Source organism: Poromitra crassiceps (genome assembly GCF_964638095.1).
Source record: "Poromitra crassiceps genome assembly, chromosome: 19".
Lineage (NCBI taxonomy): Eukaryota > Metazoa > Chordata > Actinopteri > Beryciformes > Melamphaidae > Poromitra > Poromitra crassiceps.
The window spans coordinates 28,759,620-28,781,198 of NC_139646.1; the positions used below are offsets into that span (position 1 = coordinate 28,759,620).

Below are 21,579 nucleotides of genomic sequence, written 5' to 3' on the forward strand. Positions count from 1 at the left end.
TTAAAAAAAATAAAAAAATATGCAGCGTTATTAATTACGGTTAACGTTACTCATTACGTTACGTTAATTACGTTAACGTTACTCATCACACGTCCACATGTACAGCCCAGTTGAAGTTAATGTTACGGTGTTATTAGCCACCTTATCGCTAACCTCTAACGTTATGCTAAATTACCATGTAGGCTAACAGGCAGTTAACTCATTGAGTGCCAATGACGACTATAGTCGTCAATTCAAATAGTAACGTTGAGTGCCAATGACGACTAAAGTCATCAATTGCGTTTTTTGACGGTGGGACGTGGATCAAAGCCTGATACATCTCCTGTAAAAATTTGGGGCATGTTGAATGTGTATAACATATTTTAGGGACCCATTAGGTGGCGACAGTGCTCTCCAGATTAGAGAAAGGTGAGGAAAAACAGCAGAAGAAGCCCCGTGATGAAACGGAAACCGCATCGGTATGCATCGATATGCATGAAGCATAACGTTAGCTGTGCCTGCAGCAGCCAATCTGCTCCCACAATTGAGCCCCTCCGTGTCCGCTGTGATAGCCCCTCCACATGATTAGTTGTGGAGTTGTTATTATTCTCAACTGGAAGCGCTGGGAGCCGGTGACAAATACACGCGGAACGCTGTGAAAAAGCTGGGTTTTCAGTGCAGAGCAAACGCAGCACAGAGCCACCAGACACACCCACGGAGGAGGGGTTTGCAGTAGAGGGGGCACGCAGGGCAGCATACAACACCGACCCAGACAGACCCAGACAGCAGGCTTGATGGACAGATTGGCAAGCTAGAATATCTGATGCCCACCAGCAGTAAATCAAGACCAGCAAGAAAGTGTAGGGTCTGCGCACGCAGGGGCCAGCGCTGCTGGTTGCAGCTAAAAAATATTATTTTGTCAAACAAAATTCCTTTGTTTTCGCTGTTTTATTGAAGGAAATTATTTTTGAGGTGTCACTACATCAGAAAATATTAGCTTCAGTCAGTGATGTGCTTGAAATGCTTCATTTCACAAAAGGCTGATTATCTCAGCTTCTAATTTGAAACGTCTGTTTTTGCTGAAAACAACCTATATTCTCCTGCTGATAACTAAAGAACGGAAAATGATATCAATAAACTTTTTTTTGCTGATGATACAATAGAGTCTCATCGTTCTTTGGGCGTGTTCGGTGTTTACATAGTAATATCACACAATATTCTGTGGGCCTCGAGAAATCACTGAAAACGCTCTGAAAGGGCTGGCACTGGGAGCATCTGTCTTCCAAAAGTGGCTGGCACTCAATGAGTTAAATGGCTAAGCAGTTATAAGCAGTTAAGGCCAGTCAAGCGGTACATGCAATTCAAACAATAAAGATACATTTGTTATTAATATAAACCATGATTTGAATGTTAATTGACCACATACAAGCCACATTAAAGTTTAGTTACTCACATTTGTATGCGCTCAGTCAGGTCTTGTCAACAAATGCAGTGGGATCCATAACGCGTCTGCCTCGCAGCCCACCGTTAACGCAGTCCACCATTACGCAGTCTGAAGACGCAATGCATTTAAGTGCAGTTGGGTATGTCCAATAAGCTCATGGCGCATAGGCTACCCAGAAATGACTATACATATATACTAATCTAGTGTACATCTGGGAATGACTTACGTACACTAAATGCACATACTGTGCAGTAGAACGCACTACACATACTCATACTTAGTATGAATTGTATCTTAGTATGCTGTTAGTAGCTGTTCCAAACAGGCCGCAAGTCAACATTTTCAGGCAGTCCGCCAGTTGGGTCATACCATAGGAGCTCCTGGCCCAGGGGGGTACTGGCCGGGTGGCGGACCATTCCATTGAGGCTGGCCGGCGGGGGCCATGGCTGGACCAACAGGGGGGTACATTGGGTTCTGCGGGGGGTAGGCTGGGTTAAAACCCTAAAAGGCAAAGAAGCAACAAGAACACCAGTAAATAATGGGCAAGGAGGCAGGGAAAGAGTGGTGAGTAGGGGGGAAAAAACTCCAACTCCTTGACAAGAAAAGCCCAGAGAAATGACAGTGGGAAAGCTTGAATGAAACAAAGGAGGGACTATTTAAACAAACAGCTTTTCATCCTGTGTTGTAAGAACCTGTTAGGCCTGTTTTGGCCCATTTCTACCTCTGGGATTAGCGCGGCGCCGCAGCCCCGCCCAGCTCCACTGGCTTTTTTGTCCACCGATCAAAAACCTGGACAGCCCGGGTCAGTAGTGTCGGTATCGATATCGCCGTTCAAAGTCAACAAAACACAGCGCCAGAAAGCTCTATGTACATGTTGTGACATCGGGTACTCGCCACGTGATGAAATAATAATCCATCGTTGTGATTTTCATAGCAAATCCGCACCGTTACTTCCTTGTTTTCCTGTTTTCTCCGGGACGCCAGCACAAAAGATGCTTAGTGCCAGGAGAGGCCTTTGGAGGGCAGTGTGGGACCAATAGAGGCAACATTCCCCTTCTTAGGATACACTGGACCATCTTCAATGACTAAAAATCTGTTATGTTAAGGTGAAAAAGTTACTGATTGGGGCTTAAATTTTAACGTTATACGTTATAGCCTACTTGGGCTATGGGTGGAGGGCAGATATGCGGTCGCTATGATGACCAGTTGTGGGCGGAGGCAAGTAAAGTTGCGATGGAAGCAAAGTCTATATCAAGTAGAGCCGAGTAAGACCAGGTAAGAGTAGAGCTGTACTGTGCTGTTATATGTGGTGGAAATGAGCCATTATTAGTCCTGGTTGAGTTGACTGTTTGAGATACTGACCGCCTGAGGTGGAGGGCCGTTCCACTGTCCTGGGCCAGCAGGGCTCGGGGCCGGGTGGACCATAGGACCCTATGAAAACAAACACACAAGTCAAATCACACACACACTTGGGGCCGGGTGGACCATGGGACCCTATATGAAAACAAACACACAAGTCAAATCACACACACAAGTATTCACCAGCTGCAAGCTGCAAAATGACATCATTGTAATGCAGTGTTTCTCAAACTTTTTCAGACCAAGGACCACTTAAACCAATGAAAAAAACTCGGGGACCACCTAACTCCCAAAACATCCCCAAAAACAATAGGCCTACTACTTCAACTGTAAATTACAAATTACAGGCTAATTAAATGACAAATGGCAGTACAATTAATACATTTTTTGGCTTCCCACAATTATGAAAACAAGATAACCGATATAAGTAATTTATTTTAGTTAGTCCATTTACCTTTTCTTTTTTTTTTACATTTATTTCTCCTGTTCAGTTCAAATATATTCAAAGTTCAAAGAAAGTTTTTTCAAGTTCAATAAATGCACAATGTTGCCAAAGTCAAATAGGCTATCTTTTGCCATCTTCAAGTTGCATTCAGTGATGTTTTTGTATTCAAATAAGTGTTAAATGGCTCTATATTCTGGCAGCAATTACTGAAATAGAGTGTTTGGTCAGTAACTTGGAACTCCCAACCATCCGCTGTACTCTGACTGTGTCTCTCTCCTAGCCCTGCAGGCAGAGTGGATGTATCTCCGCAACTGTAAGTCGTAGAGAGTTAGGGGTGGTGGCGTTGGATTCGGGGTGACAAAATACATATAGTCCGTTATAGGCATCGTGATCTGACCTTGAGTTTCCCAGAAAATGTAAACATTTCTCTGATTGGATAGTGGGAGGTAAAAAAAAAAGGAAAAAAATATAAATCTACTCACAGGCCACTAGGGGGCGCCCGCCACTGTTTGAGAAACACTGTTGTAATGAATGCAACTGCATACTTATCATGTAAGGACTCTGTATTAATATCATAAGTGTTATGATGTGTACTGTACCATGTTAGGGTCGTGGTACATCTGCAACACAGAAAAACACTACATTCATTCTTTCATGAATTAATTTACGCCATTTAGTAGTTAGTAGTAAACATCCTTCCATCTCACTCCTCCAGTTGTAAACAAGCTACTTTCTGTGTTTTATTTCTTTTCATTTCATTTCTTTTGTTTTCTTTTTACTTTCATCAATGTACCTAACTGTATGAAATGATTGTACTACGTGTGTAAAGCAGGGGTGTCAAACATGCGGCCCGGGGGCCACAACCGGCCCGCCAGTGGGGCCAATCCGGCCCACAGGATGACTTTGCAAATTGTGAAGATTGCACTGAGACGTCTTTCAATCCAATGTGATGCACTTGTGAAGGTAGCAGGTTTCAGGAGCAAGTTAAATATCAAGCGCATTCCTGTTTTCTGTCTTCATCACTCAATGGTCAACTCTTTTCATTACCCTTGAATATAGAGAATTGCACAGTTGCCGTCATTTGTAATGCACAGTTACAGACAGTAGATTAGATCCTTTGTTTGATGGGCCTCTAGTAGCTGAGAACCATGTGAAAACATGTTCTTCAAATGTATCTGTAATAGAGAGACAAAGTGACCGCCTACTTCCTGCTTCAGCACCAGTGTTGGGCAGTAACGCGTTACTTAGTAACGCGTTACTGTAATTAGTTACTTTTTTAGTAACTAAGTAATATAAGGCGTTACAATTTCCAAAACAGTAATTAATTACAGTTACTAATCCAAGTAACGCATGCGTTACTGCGTTACATGATTGCCTGCCAGAATGCAGTGTTTTCTATGTAAAAGAAAAAATTTTATCCTTATGGACTCAGTCTCAGTCAGGTGGACCGTGAGGACGCCGACGCACACATATACGCATAGTGTGTGTGCGCGATACAGCGTCAGAGCGTGCGCGCTGGCTTTCAAAACAAACCGAGTCAGAAGAAGGAGACAGCAAGAGAAACCTGGCTACCTCGAGAGAGAATATGCGGGGATGGAGGCTAAATTGAAGGCGACGCTGGGTGAGGTAGACTTGGGTGTGTTCACTGGATTAACAGATACACTTTGGGTAAGTCAGTGTTGTACACAGTTACTTCCTAACCTTCTCGTAAAAGCCTTTCTCACCGTAGTCAGACGGGCCGGCCCAGGGAATGTTGACAGATCATCACTTTTCTTTCAGCAACGAAGCTTGAAACGTTTGCATTGAGGCTGTTGTATTACCACTCCGAGTTTCCGACAGTAACAGCATCTTTCACTCACGTTATCTGACTGTGTGACTGTCTGATTTCATTTCGTGTGAAGCTAGCCAGTCTTAACACACCACTTCCTGTTCTTTCTAACCGAATTTCAAAGTAAAATGCCTTTGGCTTTTCGTTTAACATAGCCTATATAATACCAAAGCGAAAATAATTAATACAGTGACATGCTAGACGGTATTTGGGGTAAAAAATAAAAATAAAAGTAACTAGTAACGTAACTAGTAACGTACCTAGTTACTTTTTGAAAAAGTAATCAGTAAAGTAACTTTTATTACTTTTTTAAGGAGTAATCAGTAACAGTAACTAATTACTTTTCCAGAGTAACTTGCCCAACACTGTTCAGCACTGTACCAGAGAGTTTCACCCGCCATTTATTTTCCCATGGGCATTTCGTAAAATGCTTATAAAAAATAGTTTTACTTCGTCAAAGCAAACGGTTCAGCTATATTTAGAATCGGGAGAGGACATAGAACATTTCACTCTGACAAAAACTTTAAAAAAAACAACACAGAAAAAATATTTTCTTTAAATCTGCGATTTTTTAACGTTTTGGTCCGAGTGAAATGTTATGTGGTCTCTCCTGTTTCTATATATATCGGAACCGTTTGGATTGATCAAGTAAAACTATTTTTATAAGCATTTTACGAAATGTCTATGGGAAAATAAATGGCGGATGAAAATCTCTGGTACAGTGCTGAAGCAGGAAGTGACGTTCCACTTTGGCTGTCTATTCTTTACACGAAAAGAAACAGGGAATTTGTGTGTGTTGTTGTGTTTTTCTACTGCTTTGTAAAATAATAACTGTATGAAGTTATTATTCATGTTTTATTATTGTCTCACCGCCCCCGGATCTCCAGGAGTGTGGTAGCCAGGAGGAGGTCCACCCGGACCGGTGGGAGGGAGGTGGACCGTCTCTGGGGAGTTCTGGAGAGACACAGAGGGATCTTCATTTTAATTTTTTATGAGATGATAAAGTTTTTTTTTTTTTTTTATCTTACCCCACAATACCAAAATATACACGACCAGTCAAAAGTTTGGACCCACCTGAATTGAATGTTCAATGTGTTTCATTCTCTTAAAGCCATTTCGATCTAAAGTCTTCTGCTTCAATTCAAAGCTTGAAATTAGTCTCTTGGACAAATAGAAATAGTGAAATTGATCCTATGTATGAATTTCTTTCCAAAGCCTTTTGCCTTTCCATCAAGCTACTTGTATTATTAAGATCGTACAAACAAATTTAAATGTAGTGTGAAAACATTTGTCTGGTAGTGAGTTTATTTGACTGGTAGTGAGTTTATTTGACTGGTAGTGAGTTTATTTGACGTAGTGAGTTTATGTGCTGATTTAGACTGGCAACTGATGACCTCCCATCATGTTTCCACCGCTGTTTGTTTCTCCGCAGGATAAAAGCTATGCACGGATTTGCACGAGGGCTGTTGGAACAAATTTCGGGATTCAAATATAATTTGAATATAAAAAAATATATATATACAGTATATACCTAATTATTTGAATGCTGTAATTGCCATTCGAATGTGTTTTTTGTTTTTGTTTGTTATGAATGTGTTGGCTAACGATAGCGAATCTGACATGCTGATGCTACTTGGTGCTCTCTAGTTCCATCACTGTCAGCTTGTTAGCTAGCTAACCATATGGTTACAAGTGGTTAGCTTATCTAGCTAGCTAAGCATCTGATGTGGTCACAGACTCACTTACAGTAGCCATATTAAGGTGCCAAACTGTCCATCATTATATCAATGTTCAAAGTGAGAAACCTTCCTACAAATGAGTAAATCTCCACATAAACAGTCCCACAGAGCTGTGGATGTGGCTCGTCTGTATCTCCATGATGGTTTAGCACCTGTAGGGTTGCAGAAGTGGAGGCTTTCTGCTTGAAGATCTTCTTCCGACAGCAGCAGCAAACACCGGCCGGGATCCCCAGGAGCAAGAGGAGAGCCAGGAGAGGGTTAGCTCCACCCTCATGATGGTCTGTAGTGGAAGTAGAGGAGGAAGGAAGTGGAATACACAGCATCCAACATGGTCATGGTGGTCAGGAGGGATGGATGGATGGAGAATGGCGACAGATAGAGAGAGATAAAGAGATAGATCGTCAACCCTTGTATGTTCCTGGTGGTTCTTGTTGCTGACGTTAGCTTTCAGTTGAGTTTTGACAGTTTGCAAAGCAGTTGTGCAACAGACCCATCTGCACAGTTCTCAGGCAAGTCTGACACACTTTATTTCCTGAATGCCCGTACTTGTGTTGTTGTTACCATAGCAACTAACCCTTAAAAGTCTGCATTTTATGGCGTACAAGACAAATGACAGTATAGCAAACAGTGGACGGCCCATTCTAGATATTCAATTTCTGTAGTTTAGGATAAGTTGCAAATGTTAACCAAGGAAACTCTATGCATGTACTGTAAGGCTATGTGACTCTGTCTCTCTCATGCTATGTTTGGTGTCCACACCCATGTGTCTCTGTCAGTTAATGACCAAACTATTATCCGAGAGCAATAGGAAGAAGAGGGGTCAGGTTAGTTTCCTCTAGAGAGAGTGGCGTCAGCGGAGGACCAAAATGCATGACTCATTAGCCAATGAACAGCCAGGAATGGGTCTCGCGCTACTTTTGCATGCTAAAATAAAGCTGATAATGTACAATTTGATAAAAATAAAAATAAAACTACTTTCAAAGTACAACACAAACTGTCCATTTTGCTGCAACACGACAGTGCTGCTTAATCCAGGACCTTACTTCCTGGAACTCTTGCGAGTAAAAAACTGGTCCATTGGAGTGAAAGGAGATGTGGCGACTCTTCTATCTACACGGTTCTGGGTCAGGTCAGGACGAGGAGGGGTTGTTGTTAAAAATAGGCCTGGTTTGTATCAGTGACGGTACCGCCCTGGCATTTGCCACAACGGTCCGATGGGGGGGTTGTGGTTACATCATTGGTATTGGGGTCTGAGGGGGAAAAAAACTAAAAGACATTTTTCTTTACTTTAAAACAAATTTCCTGCATTTGTACAAGAAACAGGCAGCTGTAGCTCAGGAGGTAGAGCGGGTCGTCCACTAATCGCTTTGGATAAAAGAGGTCGGTGGTTCGATTCCCGCCTCCTCCAGTCTGCATGTCCAAGTGTCCTTGGGCAAGACACTGAACCCCAAATTGCTCCCGTTGGTGTGCCAGCACCCTGCGTGGTAACCTGCCGCCATCGGTGTGTGAATGGGGTGAATGTACCTACTGACTGTAAAGCGCTTTGGATAAAAGCGCTATATAAATGCAGGCCATTTACCATTTACCATAATAATAATAATTATAATAAGTTCAGTGTTTCTGCCTGTGTTGCTGTCTGTTGTAGTGTAAAACCACCTAAAGGGAGAGCAGGTGGTGACGTGAAAGTGAGTGAGAAAAGGAGAAAATACAGAATAATCACATCACAACAGTATAATCCTAATGTTAATTTAAAATGAGATATTCCTCTAAATATGGCTAAAAAATGCTTTTTTTCCCGAGAGAGTCCCTGCCTTGCAGCACACCCTACTTAAAAAGGGTTCCAGTGTCCCTGCCCTTCTGGCATTTGGCAAATGCCAGAAGGGCAGTCTGTCACTGCCCTGTATAGTACAAGCACACACATGTCAGCTGTCAATCAACCTGGGTCCCCTCCCTCTCAAAAGCACTGCTGCTGGTCAGCTGTAGACTGTCTCTTCTACATTGATTCTGCCAATGCACCTTAAACAGTCTGTCATTCAAATAAAAATGATAATAAAAATAAATAGTTGGTAGTTTATACAGTGCTTTGGAACAAATTATAAAACCAATTTGTTACTTTGTGTTTGTAACTCTTCCAGAATAATCTCAGGTTCTTTTTCACCCTAAATTTCTAGGTTATTAAAAAAACAAGATCATTATTATTATGAATTACCAGTAGATTATGTCATTTTAAAATGCAATATCTGGGGCAATATTTGATACCATAGAAAATATTGTGTAATATTTCCTAAACATTGTGATATTTCCTAATGATTGCGATATTATCAGACTAAGCCTAGTTAGTACATATACAGAACTAGGCGATTCCTAGACTCAACCGCTGTGCGGGCTCGCTACGTCCGCCCTGCAGCTCAGCCGCGGCACGGCCTAGTCCGCAGCTCAGCTGCTGCGTGGCCTCGCCTGCTCTATTGGCATGTGCAGCACACAATTGCTCAATTCTCATCACTGATGACATCGAGTGCTCTCTGTCTAGGAGAGACAGAACCCACTTTGGCGCAGACAGAGAGCGACATCACTGATGATGTCACTCGAGCACTCAATGAGGTCATGTGGGACAAAAATCGCAGACAGAACCCACTTACTCATTTTATATAAGATATACACACACACACACACACACACACACACACACGTATAGCCACAGTAAAGAGATGGGGACCCACCGGTGAGGTCCATCCTGGTGACAGACACCAGTCGGTTGCGGCGGTCCATCAGGCTGTAGCGGCCCACATCACTGGTGTTCACCTCTCTGATCTCAATGTTCTGAGAGTGAGTCCTGACACGGTCAAAGTAGTCCTGCAGGTCCTGGGCCACTGGAGAACCATCACGCACCTGGGAGGGGAGAACCAACTCAACTCAACTCAACTCATATTTTATTATATATATATATACCGTATATATATATATATATATATATAAACCTATAACGACAAAAACATAATAGTATACAACACAATACCTCCGCTCAGGTCTCCCCTCCCTCCCCCTCCCCCCACCTGCTCAGGTCTCCCCCTCCCCCCCTCCTGCTCAGGTCTCCCCTCCCTCCCCCTCCCCCCCTCTGCTCGGGTCTCCCCTCCCTCCCCCTCCCCGCCTCTGCTCAGGTCTCCCCTCCCTCCCCCTCCCCCCCTCTGCTCAGGTCTCCCCTCCCTCCCCCCCTCTGCTCAGGTCTCCCATCCCTCCCCCCCCGCCCCCCCCTCTGCTCAGGTCTCCCCTCCCTCCCCCCCTCTGCTCAGGTCTCCCATCCCTCCCCCCCCCGCCCCCCCCTCTGCTCAGGTCTCCCATCCCTCCCCCCCCGCCCCCCCCTCTGCTCAGGTCTCCCCTCCCTCCCTCCCTCCCCGCCCCTCTGCTCAGGTCTCCCCTCCCTCCCTCCCTCCCTCCCTCTGCTCAGGTCTCCCCTCCCTCCCCCTCACCAGTGTGACGTTAACCTCCCCAGAGAAGGAGAGGGTTGCATCTTGCAGCACCAGGCCCTCCAGAGAGATGTAGAGTGTCTCTCCTGGGATACGCTTCACATAGTTATGCCTGGCTGGAAGAGAGAGAGCAGAGGGGACACACACACACACACACACACACACACACACACACAGATTGTTTCCGCATGGCTACAGGAAGGATGAAGAGACACCAGGAGAACTGAGGAGAGAGTTTGACCACAAACTGTCAATAGAACTGTCACTATAAAACAAACTTGTGCAGCGGTAGATTCCCTGCCTCCCAACTTGAGGGTCGCAGGTTCAAGTCCCTGTGTTTCCCCTCGGCTTGTTTCCGACGTCCATACAAGCACCATTCTGTGTCTAGGGGTGGGAAGCCGGATTAGGGGTCTGAGTTCCGGTCGCTGCACTAGTGCCCCCTCTGGTCAGTGGAGACCTGTGAGGGGGCATGTTAGAGGGTGAATCACCCCACGCGCCACGTCCTGCCAGTGAAACTCCTCACTGTCAGGTGAAAAGAAGTGGCTGGTGACTGCACATGTATCGGAGGAAGCATGTGCTAGTCGACACCTCTCCCCAGATCAGCACATTTGTCTTGTTCCTGTATTAAGCTCAGTGTTTTTTCTGTGTTCCAAAAATAGCTCAAGCCCCTAAAGTGCAAACCCCTCCCACCCCACCCCCTGTCTGTCTGTCTGTCTGTCTGTCTGTCTGTCTGTCTGTCTGTCTGTCTCTCTGTCTGTCTGTCTGTCTGTCTGTCTGTCTGTCTGTCTGTCTGTCTGTCTGTCTGTCTCTCTGTCTGTCTGTCTGTCTGTCTGTCTGTCTGTCTGTCTCTCTGTCTGTCTGTCTGTCTGTCTGTCTGTCTGTCTCTTTCTCTGTCCTTCGCGTATCTCGAGAACCGTTCGACGGATCGACTTCAAACTTGGGGAGTGCTCTGCTGCGACCCCGACATAGAGCAGTGCCAAATTGCATGCAATTCGGCACAGCGCCACCTACTGGCAACACAAACGCGGTTTATCTTGAGAACCGTTCGTCCGAATGACTTCAAACTCGGGGAGTGTACTTGTCTTAGGGGGACCCAACGGAGTGCATAGTGCTGAATTCCGTGCAATTCGCCACAGCGCCACCTGCTAGCAGCACCAAAAGCAGTTTATCTCAAGAAACATTTGTCCGATTGACTTCAAACTTGGGGACTGCGCTGCTCGGAACCCGATGGAGCGCGGTGCCGCATTTCATGCAATCTGGACTTGGGATGCATAGTCATAGTGCCACCTACTGGCAACACAAACATTGGTTTATCTCGAGATCCATTCATCCAATCGACTTCAAACTTTGCGGGTGCGTTGCTGGGAACCCGAGAAATTGCAGTGTTAAACTTCCTGCAATTCAACCAACATTATTACACTTCCATGATGCAGATAATCTCCCAGCAGCAGTTGTAGTCAGTGGTCTGTCTGTACACTGACCATGCCCCCACAGACCACTGGTTACTAACCACTCTAATCTCCTCCCCCAGACCACCACCGAGTGCTGAATGATGGAGAGGTTTGTCTAAGATAGTAAGGATAGTATAGGGGAGACCGGGGCAATTGTAATGTGTTTTTTTCCATTGTTTACAATAGATAGATAGATAGATAGATAGATAGATAGATAGATAGATAGATAGATAGATAGATAGATAGATAGATAGATAGATAGAAACATTTAAATTTCCCCTTTCAGGTGAATTTCAATAAAAAGGTTGATGATTGAACATCTAATATTACTATGTTTTATTCATGTTAAAGGTCACTTTGAATGATCTTAACTAATAATAATGTAGAAAAACTCAATTCGGGGCGGCAACATTTATATTGTGACGGCTTAGATTGTATTTTAGGACGGAGCGGCTCAGAGCCCCTTTTTCTTTTCAACATTCTTCTGTTATCTCACATCACTAAACCATCTCACAGGACACCTAAAGCAGGTTGCCGTCAACTGACTACAAACTCCTTCTTTAGGGCTTATAAGTATTGTCTTGGCTGAACATCACTCCAGTGAAAGTTAGGAAATTCCCCTTTTATTTTATTTGACTTTTGTTTATGCCTACAAAATGTGACTTTTTCTACGTGACCTGAGCCTTGTGTTGATAGGCAGGGAATCCAGCGCCACACTACCCGGACGCCCCAGAAAACAATGTTTGAACCTTTCAGATAGCTCCAGTAAAGGTCCTTACACATCGGGAGCTTTTTTTCGTGCGATTAATTCGCACGTCAAAAAAAAATTCCGAACCTATATCAGTCAATGCAACCGTGCATACCAACGGCGAAGTTTCGCTGAGCGTTGTTGCAGCGTTTATTTTTTCGAACCACGGTCGATTTTTCAGAAATTCGCTTCCGACGTGTACACATCTGTGGCTGTGATTGACAGGTGGGTCAAAACTCGCATCGCAATTTCGTGCCGTATATTCGCATCGCTCTTGATGTGTAAGGACCTTAACAAGCTGAGAACATCGCTGCAGACTCACCTGTGATGGCCACTTTGACGGTGGAAATCTCGTTACCCCAGAAGTCTCTCTGGGTGTACGTCCCCTCGTCCGCAAAGGTCGCCTGACAAACAGACAGAGGTCAAAGGTCACCTGACAAACAGACACAGCCCACATGAATACAGTGAACAGCCATGACTCCTCCACAACGTGTTGGAAGTCCTGTGACTGCAAATTTACAGATCAAACACCAAGTTTAAAGGATATTTATTTATTTATTTATTTATTTATTTATTTATTTATTTATTTATTTATTTATTTTAAAAGGATCCCCATTAGCTGATGCTTGTGGCACCAGCTAATCTTCCTGGGGTCCAAATACAATACTACAATGCAATACAATACAAGTCTTATATACATATATAGGACATCACATTTGTGTGACGTTTACAAGTTATCATAGATATATAATATGATATGGGAGTTTCCTCTGCTGTTGACCGCGCCTCTTGAGTTCCTGTTGCACCCCATTGAAACAGGGCTGCTGCCCCCCAGAGGTTAGAGAAGATTTTTTTTTTTTTTTTTTTTTAACTGAAGGGTTCCCAGATTGGGGAATCACTGCCTTAGAGCAATAAGTCACAGAGTTCAGTCACCTTGTCGATGTACCAGCGCCGGTCGTTTCCTGTCCCAGACACTCTGCCTCTGACGTTCCTGTAGAGGACAGAGCAATAACATGATGGAAAAAAACAAACGACAACGACAACAACTCCTCACATGCAAAGTCTTGTTTAAATCCAGTTGAACTGAATGGTAATGTTAGCTGTGATGTCAAACAACATATTCCAATAATACTCCTTACAAAAAGTAAAGTAAAAGTAAAGTGAGTAAAATGTGCTTGTTATCATTGATTTAGAGAACATCATTGAGTGCGTTTACATGCACACCAATAAACTGTTTATTAGCGGATTTCTGAGTTACCTGATTATTCAAGTGGTCATGTAAACAGCATAAACTGATAAGCTTTATCCGTTTATGGTCATAAACGGGTTATGAATAAACCGATAAACACACCTAGGTTTCTGGGTAATAATCGGTCTTCTCTCTGCATGTATACAGCATAACCAGCTTTCTTTCGGGTTTATAGATCTGCGCATGTACACGTTCCGGGAGAGAGAGGCAGCTGGAGACGCGCGCTGCTCACTCACTCACTGGCCCCTTTCTGCTTCTTCTCCCCGGCCATGGCGCACCACAGCCGGCTTGATGAGATGAAGGTGAGCAGCACGGAGCTCCTGCAACAGGCGTTTCCCGACCTGCTGCCTCCCCCTTGCTGCACTGCTATGTTGTAATGTGGATACTGGAATTGACGAATATTTGTCTCGAATTGCGAATAGAACGACGCATTAATAAAACGCATTGGACTCAGTCTGCAAGCCGTGATCTGTGTGTGACGGGTTTTTTCAGATGACGGATTAAAAAGATTTATACGAACAAAACGTAGCCTACTCAGCTGTTCAAAACACAAGTTATCCGCCACTAAAGACCTTAATTCTTTCAGTTTTCTGACAGCTATTTAAATTCAGTTGGGTCAAGATCTGTATCGTTCATGTTATTTGACGTGCTTCAGTCGCCTGCCTGTCTCTGTGCTCTATGCTTGGTAAAGTTGGAAATATATGACAGATTCACAATTCCAAAGCGACGCCTCCCGACAACGAGATACAAACTAATTTTCACCTAAACCATCGTCCGAGCCGGACAAGAAGTAATGAAAATGTGATTTTGCATTTTGCAACTTCTTTTGTTGTTTTATTGCGGAATTACCGCTGCCTTCTGGAGAGAAATCCGACTAACTGACTGAATCATGTAAACCCGGATTTTTCCTATTGTCGGATTATTAAGTGCATGTAAACGCAGAAATCAGATTATTGCCATAAACGGATTATTCTCAGTTATCCGTTTATTGTCTGCATGTAAACGCACTCACTGTGTGTCACAATATCCCAAAATCATCATATCATCATGATTCCATTCCAATGAAAGAGTGGCCTATCCCTAGTAAAGCATGGGCCCATAGCCAGGCGGTGCTGCTATGCTGACTGTCCAGTGTGTCCAGTGTTAGGTGCAGGGGTGAAAGTGGTCTGACTGTCCAGTGTGTCCAGTGTTAGGTGCAGGGGTGAAAGTGGTCTGACTGTCCAGTGTGTCCAGTGTTAGGTGCAGGGGTGAAAGTGGTCTGACTGTCCAGTGTGTCCAGTGTTAGGTGCAGGGGTGAAAGTGGTCTGACTGTCCAGTGTGTCCAGTGTTAGGTGCAGGGGTGAAAGTGGTCTGACTGTCCAGTGTGTCCAGTGTTAGGTGCAGGGGTGAAAGTGGTCTGACTGTCCAGTGTGTCCAGTGTTAGGTGCAGGGGTGAAAGTGGTCTGACTGTCCAGTGTGTCCAGTGTTAGGTGCAGGGGTGAAAGTGGTCTGACTGTCCAGTGTGTCCAGTGTTAGGTGCAGGGGTGAAAGTGGTCTGACTGTCCAGTGTGTCCAGTGTTAGGTGCAGGGGTGAAAGTGGTCTGACTGTCCAGTGTGTCCAGTGTTAGGTGCAGGGGTGAAAGTGGTCTGACTGTCCAGTGTGTCCAGTGTTAGGTGCAGGGGTGAAAGTGGTCTGACTGTCCAGTGTGTCCAGTGTTAGGTGCAGGGGTGAAAGTGGTCTGACTGTCCAGTGTGTCCAGTGTTAGGTGCAGGGGTGAAAGTGGTCTGACTGTCCAGTGTGTCCAGTGTTAGGTGCAGGGGTGAAAGTGGTCTGACTGTCCAGTGTGTCCAGTGTTAGGTGCAGGGGTGAAAGTGGTCTGACTGTCCAGTGTGTCCAGTGTTAGGTGCAGGGGTGAAAGTGGTCTGACTGTCCAGTGTGTCCAGTGTTAGGTGCAGGGGTGAAAGTGGTCTGACTGTCCAGTGTGTCCAGTGTTAGGTGCAGGGGTGAAAGTGGTCTGACTGTCCAGTGTGTCCAGTGTTAGGTGCAGGGGTGAAAGTGGTCTGACTGTCCAGTGTGTCCAGTGTTAGGTGCAGGGGTGAAAGTGGTCTGACTGTCCAGTGTGTCCAGTGTTAGGTGCAGGGGTGAAAGTGGTCTGACTGTCCAGTGTGTCCAGTGTTAGGTGCAGGGGTGAAAGTGGTCTGACTGTCCAGTGTGTCCAGTGTTAGGTCACACTGGACAGTCAGACCACTTTCACCCCCTTTCATCGCTTCATATTGTTCTCCTCCCGCCCCCAGCTTCATGCATCCCTGAACACACACATCAAAATGTTTAATGCCTGTATGGTGTTGAAATTAGAAACACTTGACAATATGTATAGTCAATTATGTATTTAAACATTACAACAACACACTTAAAAACAGACTGAACAATTAAATTGTTTCTCACTTGTGTCTCCATGTTTTTTCTCATGACCAAAACATTTACCACTGAACAATTCAATTGTTTCTCTCCTGTGTGGACTATCATGTGTGACTTCAAATCTCCTTTTTGACCAAAACATTACTACCTTCTGATTGCATGAACATTCCACGCAAAGAAGCTCATTTACTAAAGCCAATTGCTAGCAAGAGCCGTCCGAGCTAGTCAAGCTAACTCAATAGCATGTCTTATTCACACAAGCAGACCTCAATGCTAAACGCACAACAGCAAAATAGCAGGAAAATAGCGGGATTCAACAACGACTTTCCTAAACTGTGAATAAGTCAACACACTCAATGATACAGAACTAAAATGCTAAACCGCATTTAGCCGCCAAACTGCTCAGCTAATGGTGGTCAACGTTGAACTACTGTTAGCGTGATGGATGGATCGCGTTCGGTGAGGAATGGATCCCTTTCATTTAGACACAACTCAAAGATACAACTGACAGTTAACGGCGGCTGTAGCTCAGGAGGTAGAGCGGGTCGTCCACTAATCGCTTTGGATAAAAGAGGTCGGTGGTTCGATTCCCGCCTCCTCCAGTCTGCATGTCGAAGTGTCCTTGGGCAAGACACTGAACCCCAAATTGCTCCCGATGGTGTGCCAGCACCCTGCGTGGTAACCTGCCGCCATCGGTGTGTGAATGTACCTACTGATTGTAAAGCGCTATATAAATGCAGGCCATTTAGATAACGTTACATAAAGGAGAGGGGAGCACGCGTAATAAGACACTGTCTGCTCCTCTTCTGTCTGGACATTTTAAGAGAGAGAGATCACTGTCTGCTCCTCTTCTGTCTGGACATTTTAAGAGAGAGAGATCACTGTCTGCTCCTCTTCTGTCTGGACATTTTAAGAGAGAGAGATCGCGACGTCCGGATGTCATTTACTAGCCTGTGACATCACTTCCTCAGCCAACCCCTTCTTCAATAATGACAGTCACAGAATAGGAAAGAATATGTAAGACGTATAAGCAATCAATACTACCATATCTACTGTAACACCTGTGTCTTCCATTCTCCCAGTACAGAAAGTTCTTGAGCTGGTTTATAACCTGTCTTCCATTCTCCCATTAGAGAAACGTCTGGTTTCTAACCTGTCTTCCATTCTCCCAGTAAAGAAAGGTTTCTAACCTGTGTCCTCGATTCTCCCAGTACAGAAAGGTCTTGTGGGGCTCATCGGCTGATATGAACTCCAGCTTCTCTGCACTCTTGGGCAGGTAGATCTTCAGCTGGCGGCCGTGGTCCAAACGCTCGTGGATGTCATGGACGGCATAGGAGTCTGGGATAGAGGGATGAGGAGAGAGACAGAAGCCACTTTCACACAGAGATCCCGCAATATTGCCCTTCAGAAGGCCCGCAGCCTTGCCACAGAAAATGATTTCACATGGAACCAAGCAGCACCACCATATTTCTGCCCTGGATTGTGCTTTCAGATAGCATCCACCCCTCCCGGACTGAAATGAGGCGTGAACCACCATGTGGACGCTGAGTTTATTATAACTAATCAAAGTCCGACAAATTAAAATGATGCTGGTCACCAAGTCCGGTGACAGTAATCCCATCTCAGCACAGTTTGAGTTGAAGCCTATTAAAATGGTGTTATTTTGGCTCATTTATTTATCTATTTGTTTTTGAGGTTGGGAAGCACTACTCTACTCTACAGCCAGGGGGAGCATGTGAAGAGTGTGATGAGACGTAAAGTCATACTTACCCACAGAGAGGACAGCCCAGGCCAGCACCATCACAAGACTGCACATCATCTGCACACAAAGAACACACACAGACGTTTGGCCAGTGGCCGTGGAATCTTAATTGCTTCTAAATTAGCCCATGACCTACTTTTCTACAAGGTTTTGTGCAAAATTAACCGTTCAGAACTTTTTGAGATATCTTGCAGACAAACAGACAGACAGACAGACAGGCAGACATGTTTTGGGGCATGATTGACAGGTCGCCTGTCCAGTGATCACACAGCTCACCAATCACGGACGAATAGCAGGCAGCGCTGCGACTCTCCTGGTCCAAATACACCTCACTTCTGTCTCCAAATAAACAACATGGCGACAGTGAAAATGCCAACCTCGAGGCTTCAAAACCCAATGGGTGATTTCACGTCACCGTAGCTACAACCATATATTTATACTGTATACTTATATATTTATACTGTATACTTATATATTTATACTGTATACTTATATATTTATACTGTATACTTATATATTTAGTATACTTATGGTCTCATTGCAAAACAAGCCGTCAGCCAAGTTGGCAGTGAACACCTTTAGGCCTTTTCCATAGTCACCTTTGGCCATGCCATTCTGCCAAGCCATGCCATTCTGCCAAGCCATGTTCTGCCAAGCCATGTTCTGCCAAGCCATGCCATTCTGTCAAGCCATGTTCTGCCAAGCCATGCCATTCTGTCAAGCCATGTTCTGCCAAGCCATGCCATTCTGTCAAGCCATGTTCTGCCAAGCCATGCCATTCTGTCAAGCCATGTTCTGCCAAGCCATGTTCTGCCAAGCCATGCCATTCTGTCAAGCCATGTTCTGCCAAGCCATGCCATTCTGTCAAGCCATGTTCTGCCAAGCCATGCCATTCTGTCAAGCCATGTTCTGCCAAGCCATGTTCTGCCAAGCCATGCCATTCTGCCAAGCCATGCCATTCTGCCAAGCCATGCCATTCTGCCAAGCCATGTTCTGCCAAGCCATGTTCTGCCAAGCCATGCCATTCTGTCAAGCCATGCCATTCTGCCAAGCCATGCCATTCTGTCAAGCCATGTTCTGCCAAGCCATGTTCTGCCAAGCCATGCCATTCTGCCAAGCCATGCCATTCTGCCAAGCCATGCCATTCTGTCAAGCCATGCCATTCTGTCAAGCCATGCCATTCTGTCAAGCCATGTTCTGCCAAGCCATGCCATTCTGCCAAGCCATGCCATTCTGTCAAGCCATGCCATTCTGTCAAGCCATGCCATTCTGTCAAGCCATGCCATTCTGTCAAGCCATGTTCTGCCAAGCCATGCCATTCTGTCAAGCCATGCCATTCTGTCAAGCCATGCCATTCTGTCAAGCCATGCCATTCTGTCAAGCCATGTTCTGCCAAGCCATGCCATTCTGTCAAGCCATGCCATTCTGTCAAGCCATGTTCTGCCAAGCCATGCCATTCTGTCAAGCCATGCCATTCTGTCAAGCCATGCCATTCTGTCAAGCCATGTTCTGCCAATCCATGCCATTCTGTCAAGCCATGCCATTCTGCACTGATTTGGGTTTCCATTTCCGAGCCAGTGGGGAGTTGGGCCAAAGCGGGCCGGACCACCTCCGAGCGGGCCGCGGTGACGTCTCACCTGTGACGAGCCTCTTTCTACCTGCTCCACCTCAAACAGCTGTGCTGCCAAACTCTGTCTCTGTGATGTGATGTGAGCACAGAGATACCAGCCCTTTTTCAGCGTGTGAAATGGCAATAATACACGGGTGATTCACAGGTGGGCATGAGCACGTTATTTGATTTCTATGAGAGCCTCACATCTCTCTCTCTCCCTCTCTCCATCTAGGCTATTTTTTCTCTGTCCCTGTTCCTCTCTCTCACTCAGTGAAGGAGGAAGCTGCTGACGTGACGCTGTGGTTTTATGGGCATGACCACACCTCCTCAATGCTTTTGGGCATAAACACGCCTATACGGAGATGTGCGCCGAGATGACGTGAAGCGCAGCGGGCCGACACGCCCACAATTAGGGCTTTGCGCGGCGCTATTCCAGCGCAAAACGGGCGCTTACCGCCGTCGGGAAGATAGAGCCCTAACAGTCAATTGTGGCATATTTGAATTGCCGACGTTGGGATAATGGAGTCTGAATGAGACAGAAGGAACACATTTCTTTTTTAAATTAGGCTCTTAGCCTATTTTTTTTTATTTCACCCTTTAAAATTAAAACAACATATAGCCTACATGAATAAACACATTAAAGTGTAAAGGACATTTCCGCTGCTTTGAAATGACACGTCCAATGTCTAGGCTACAGTTCTTCTCAAGACTAATAAGGCCTAAATAAGAAATAACTTATCCATTTAGATGGGGGCGGGGCGGGGCATAGCGTCATGTCATGAATCAATGCCATTGGTCAGCCTTCACGTCTCTGTGTGGATTTTACAAAATGCAACCAATGGGAAAGCATTAAAACGAGCTTGTGAGTAATTCTCGTAACGCCATTCGCCCTCAATCTGTCACTCAAACCTCCAAATTCCTCCCCTACCTCCGTCTGAACCCGCCCAGGCAGGACACTATACCTGGAAAAGACACACGGGCGGACAGGCTGTGTATTTTATGATATGGTTTAGTTTAATCCTGGCTTCCTCTGACCTGAATAGATCAATCAAATGTTTGAGTGATCCCCCCCGAGGCTGCAAACTTGTTTAAACATGCAAATCCAAGTGGTTTCTGACCAGAATAAAGTAACGTTAACGTGACGTTATGTCAGCCTCTTCTCGTCCCCATCACAGAGCCCCTCTGTCGGCCATGACAGAGGGGAATCCCCGTGCTCGTGCTCAGCTGCTCGGCCGGCAGGGAGTGCTGCTTCCAAGTCTGACTGATAACATAAACAACATCATTTGAGCTTATCCAGGTAAGATATGAATCATGTAATGACACATTCAGCGAGAAACTAACTATAATTAAGATGTTCAGTATTGTAAGAGCACAGCACAGCACACTGACTGGAGGGGAGGGAGAGAGAACAAAAACGACTGCCTCGACTTGAGGAATCTCCGTCGACTCACGGGTCTCTTGACTGATGATCGACTATTAGCTTCTAACTGAATCTCTGTGGTTTTGAAGTCTAGTTGATCTCCTGTGTTTCCACATATCTGCTTCATTTGACCCTTTCCTGATCACTTTCAGTCGTAGTGATGTCACGGTACCAATAATTCAGTAGTCGGTAGACTCGGTACCGGTACTAGTGAATTTCCACGGTACTCGGTACCAATTTCGGTACCACGGTAAAAAAAACAGACTGATATTTCTTCAACATATTCTCCTTTATTAAAGTATGCAACCAATTCCAATGAACAAATGGCATGTAGCCTTCAACAAAAAAATCGATACCACTGATGATCAAAGCCTGTGTTGAGGGTCACACAAACAAAAATGCACTCTTGAAGCTAAATAACTCCAAAACCAATGAGTTAATTATTTAAATTTCTACTTCAATGTAGCCTTTAAGTCATAAAGATTATTGAAAGATATTCCATATTCCAGACTGAAATGCTATAACAGAAGAGTATTGGCCAGAATGACATGAACATTTGGACACTTATTCAGCGGGTATCTTGCATGTTGCGTTCAGGTGCACTTTTTTTTTTGCAATTCCATCGCGGGCCACACAGGTGGCGCCAGAGGGCCGGGCCATATTTTGCCCATGTGTGCTCTA

At 45.0% G+C, this 21,579-nt stretch overlaps 1 protein-coding gene across 3 annotated transcripts in view; it reads right to left on the reverse strand.

The window, feature by feature from the left end:
* Nucleotides 1-21,579, reverse strand: part of LOC310794046 (uncharacterized protein) — a 44,778-nt gene that overhangs the window by 11,686 nt on the left and 11,513 nt on the right. For 2 of the 3 annotated variants that reach the window (XR_014553545.1, XM_083655910.1), the window contains exons 2-12: nucleotides 17,875-17,923; nucleotides 17,295-17,442; nucleotides 13,391-13,448; nucleotides 12,780-12,861; nucleotides 10,262-10,374; nucleotides 9,515-9,683; nucleotides 6,947-7,074; nucleotides 5,926-6,009; nucleotides 3,827-3,847; nucleotides 2,786-2,854; nucleotides 1,793-1,924 (exon numbers count right to left, since the gene is read on the reverse strand). Coding sequence is in view for 2 of the 3 variants with exons in the window: in XM_083655910.1 (XP_083512036.1) it covers nucleotides 1,793-1,924; nucleotides 2,786-2,854; nucleotides 3,827-3,847; nucleotides 5,926-6,009; nucleotides 6,947-7,074; nucleotides 9,515-9,683; nucleotides 10,262-10,374; nucleotides 12,780-12,861; nucleotides 13,391-13,448; nucleotides 17,295-17,442; nucleotides 17,875-17,923 (1,053 nt within the window). In the remaining variant the exon portion in view is untranslated. The remainder of the gene's footprint in view (nucleotides 1-1,792; nucleotides 1,925-2,785; nucleotides 2,855-3,826; nucleotides 3,848-5,925; nucleotides 6,010-6,946; nucleotides 7,075-9,514; nucleotides 9,684-10,261; nucleotides 10,375-12,779; nucleotides 12,862-13,390; nucleotides 13,449-17,294; nucleotides 17,443-17,874; nucleotides 17,924-21,579) is intronic. The other variant, XM_083655911.1, reaches the window with a different exon arrangement.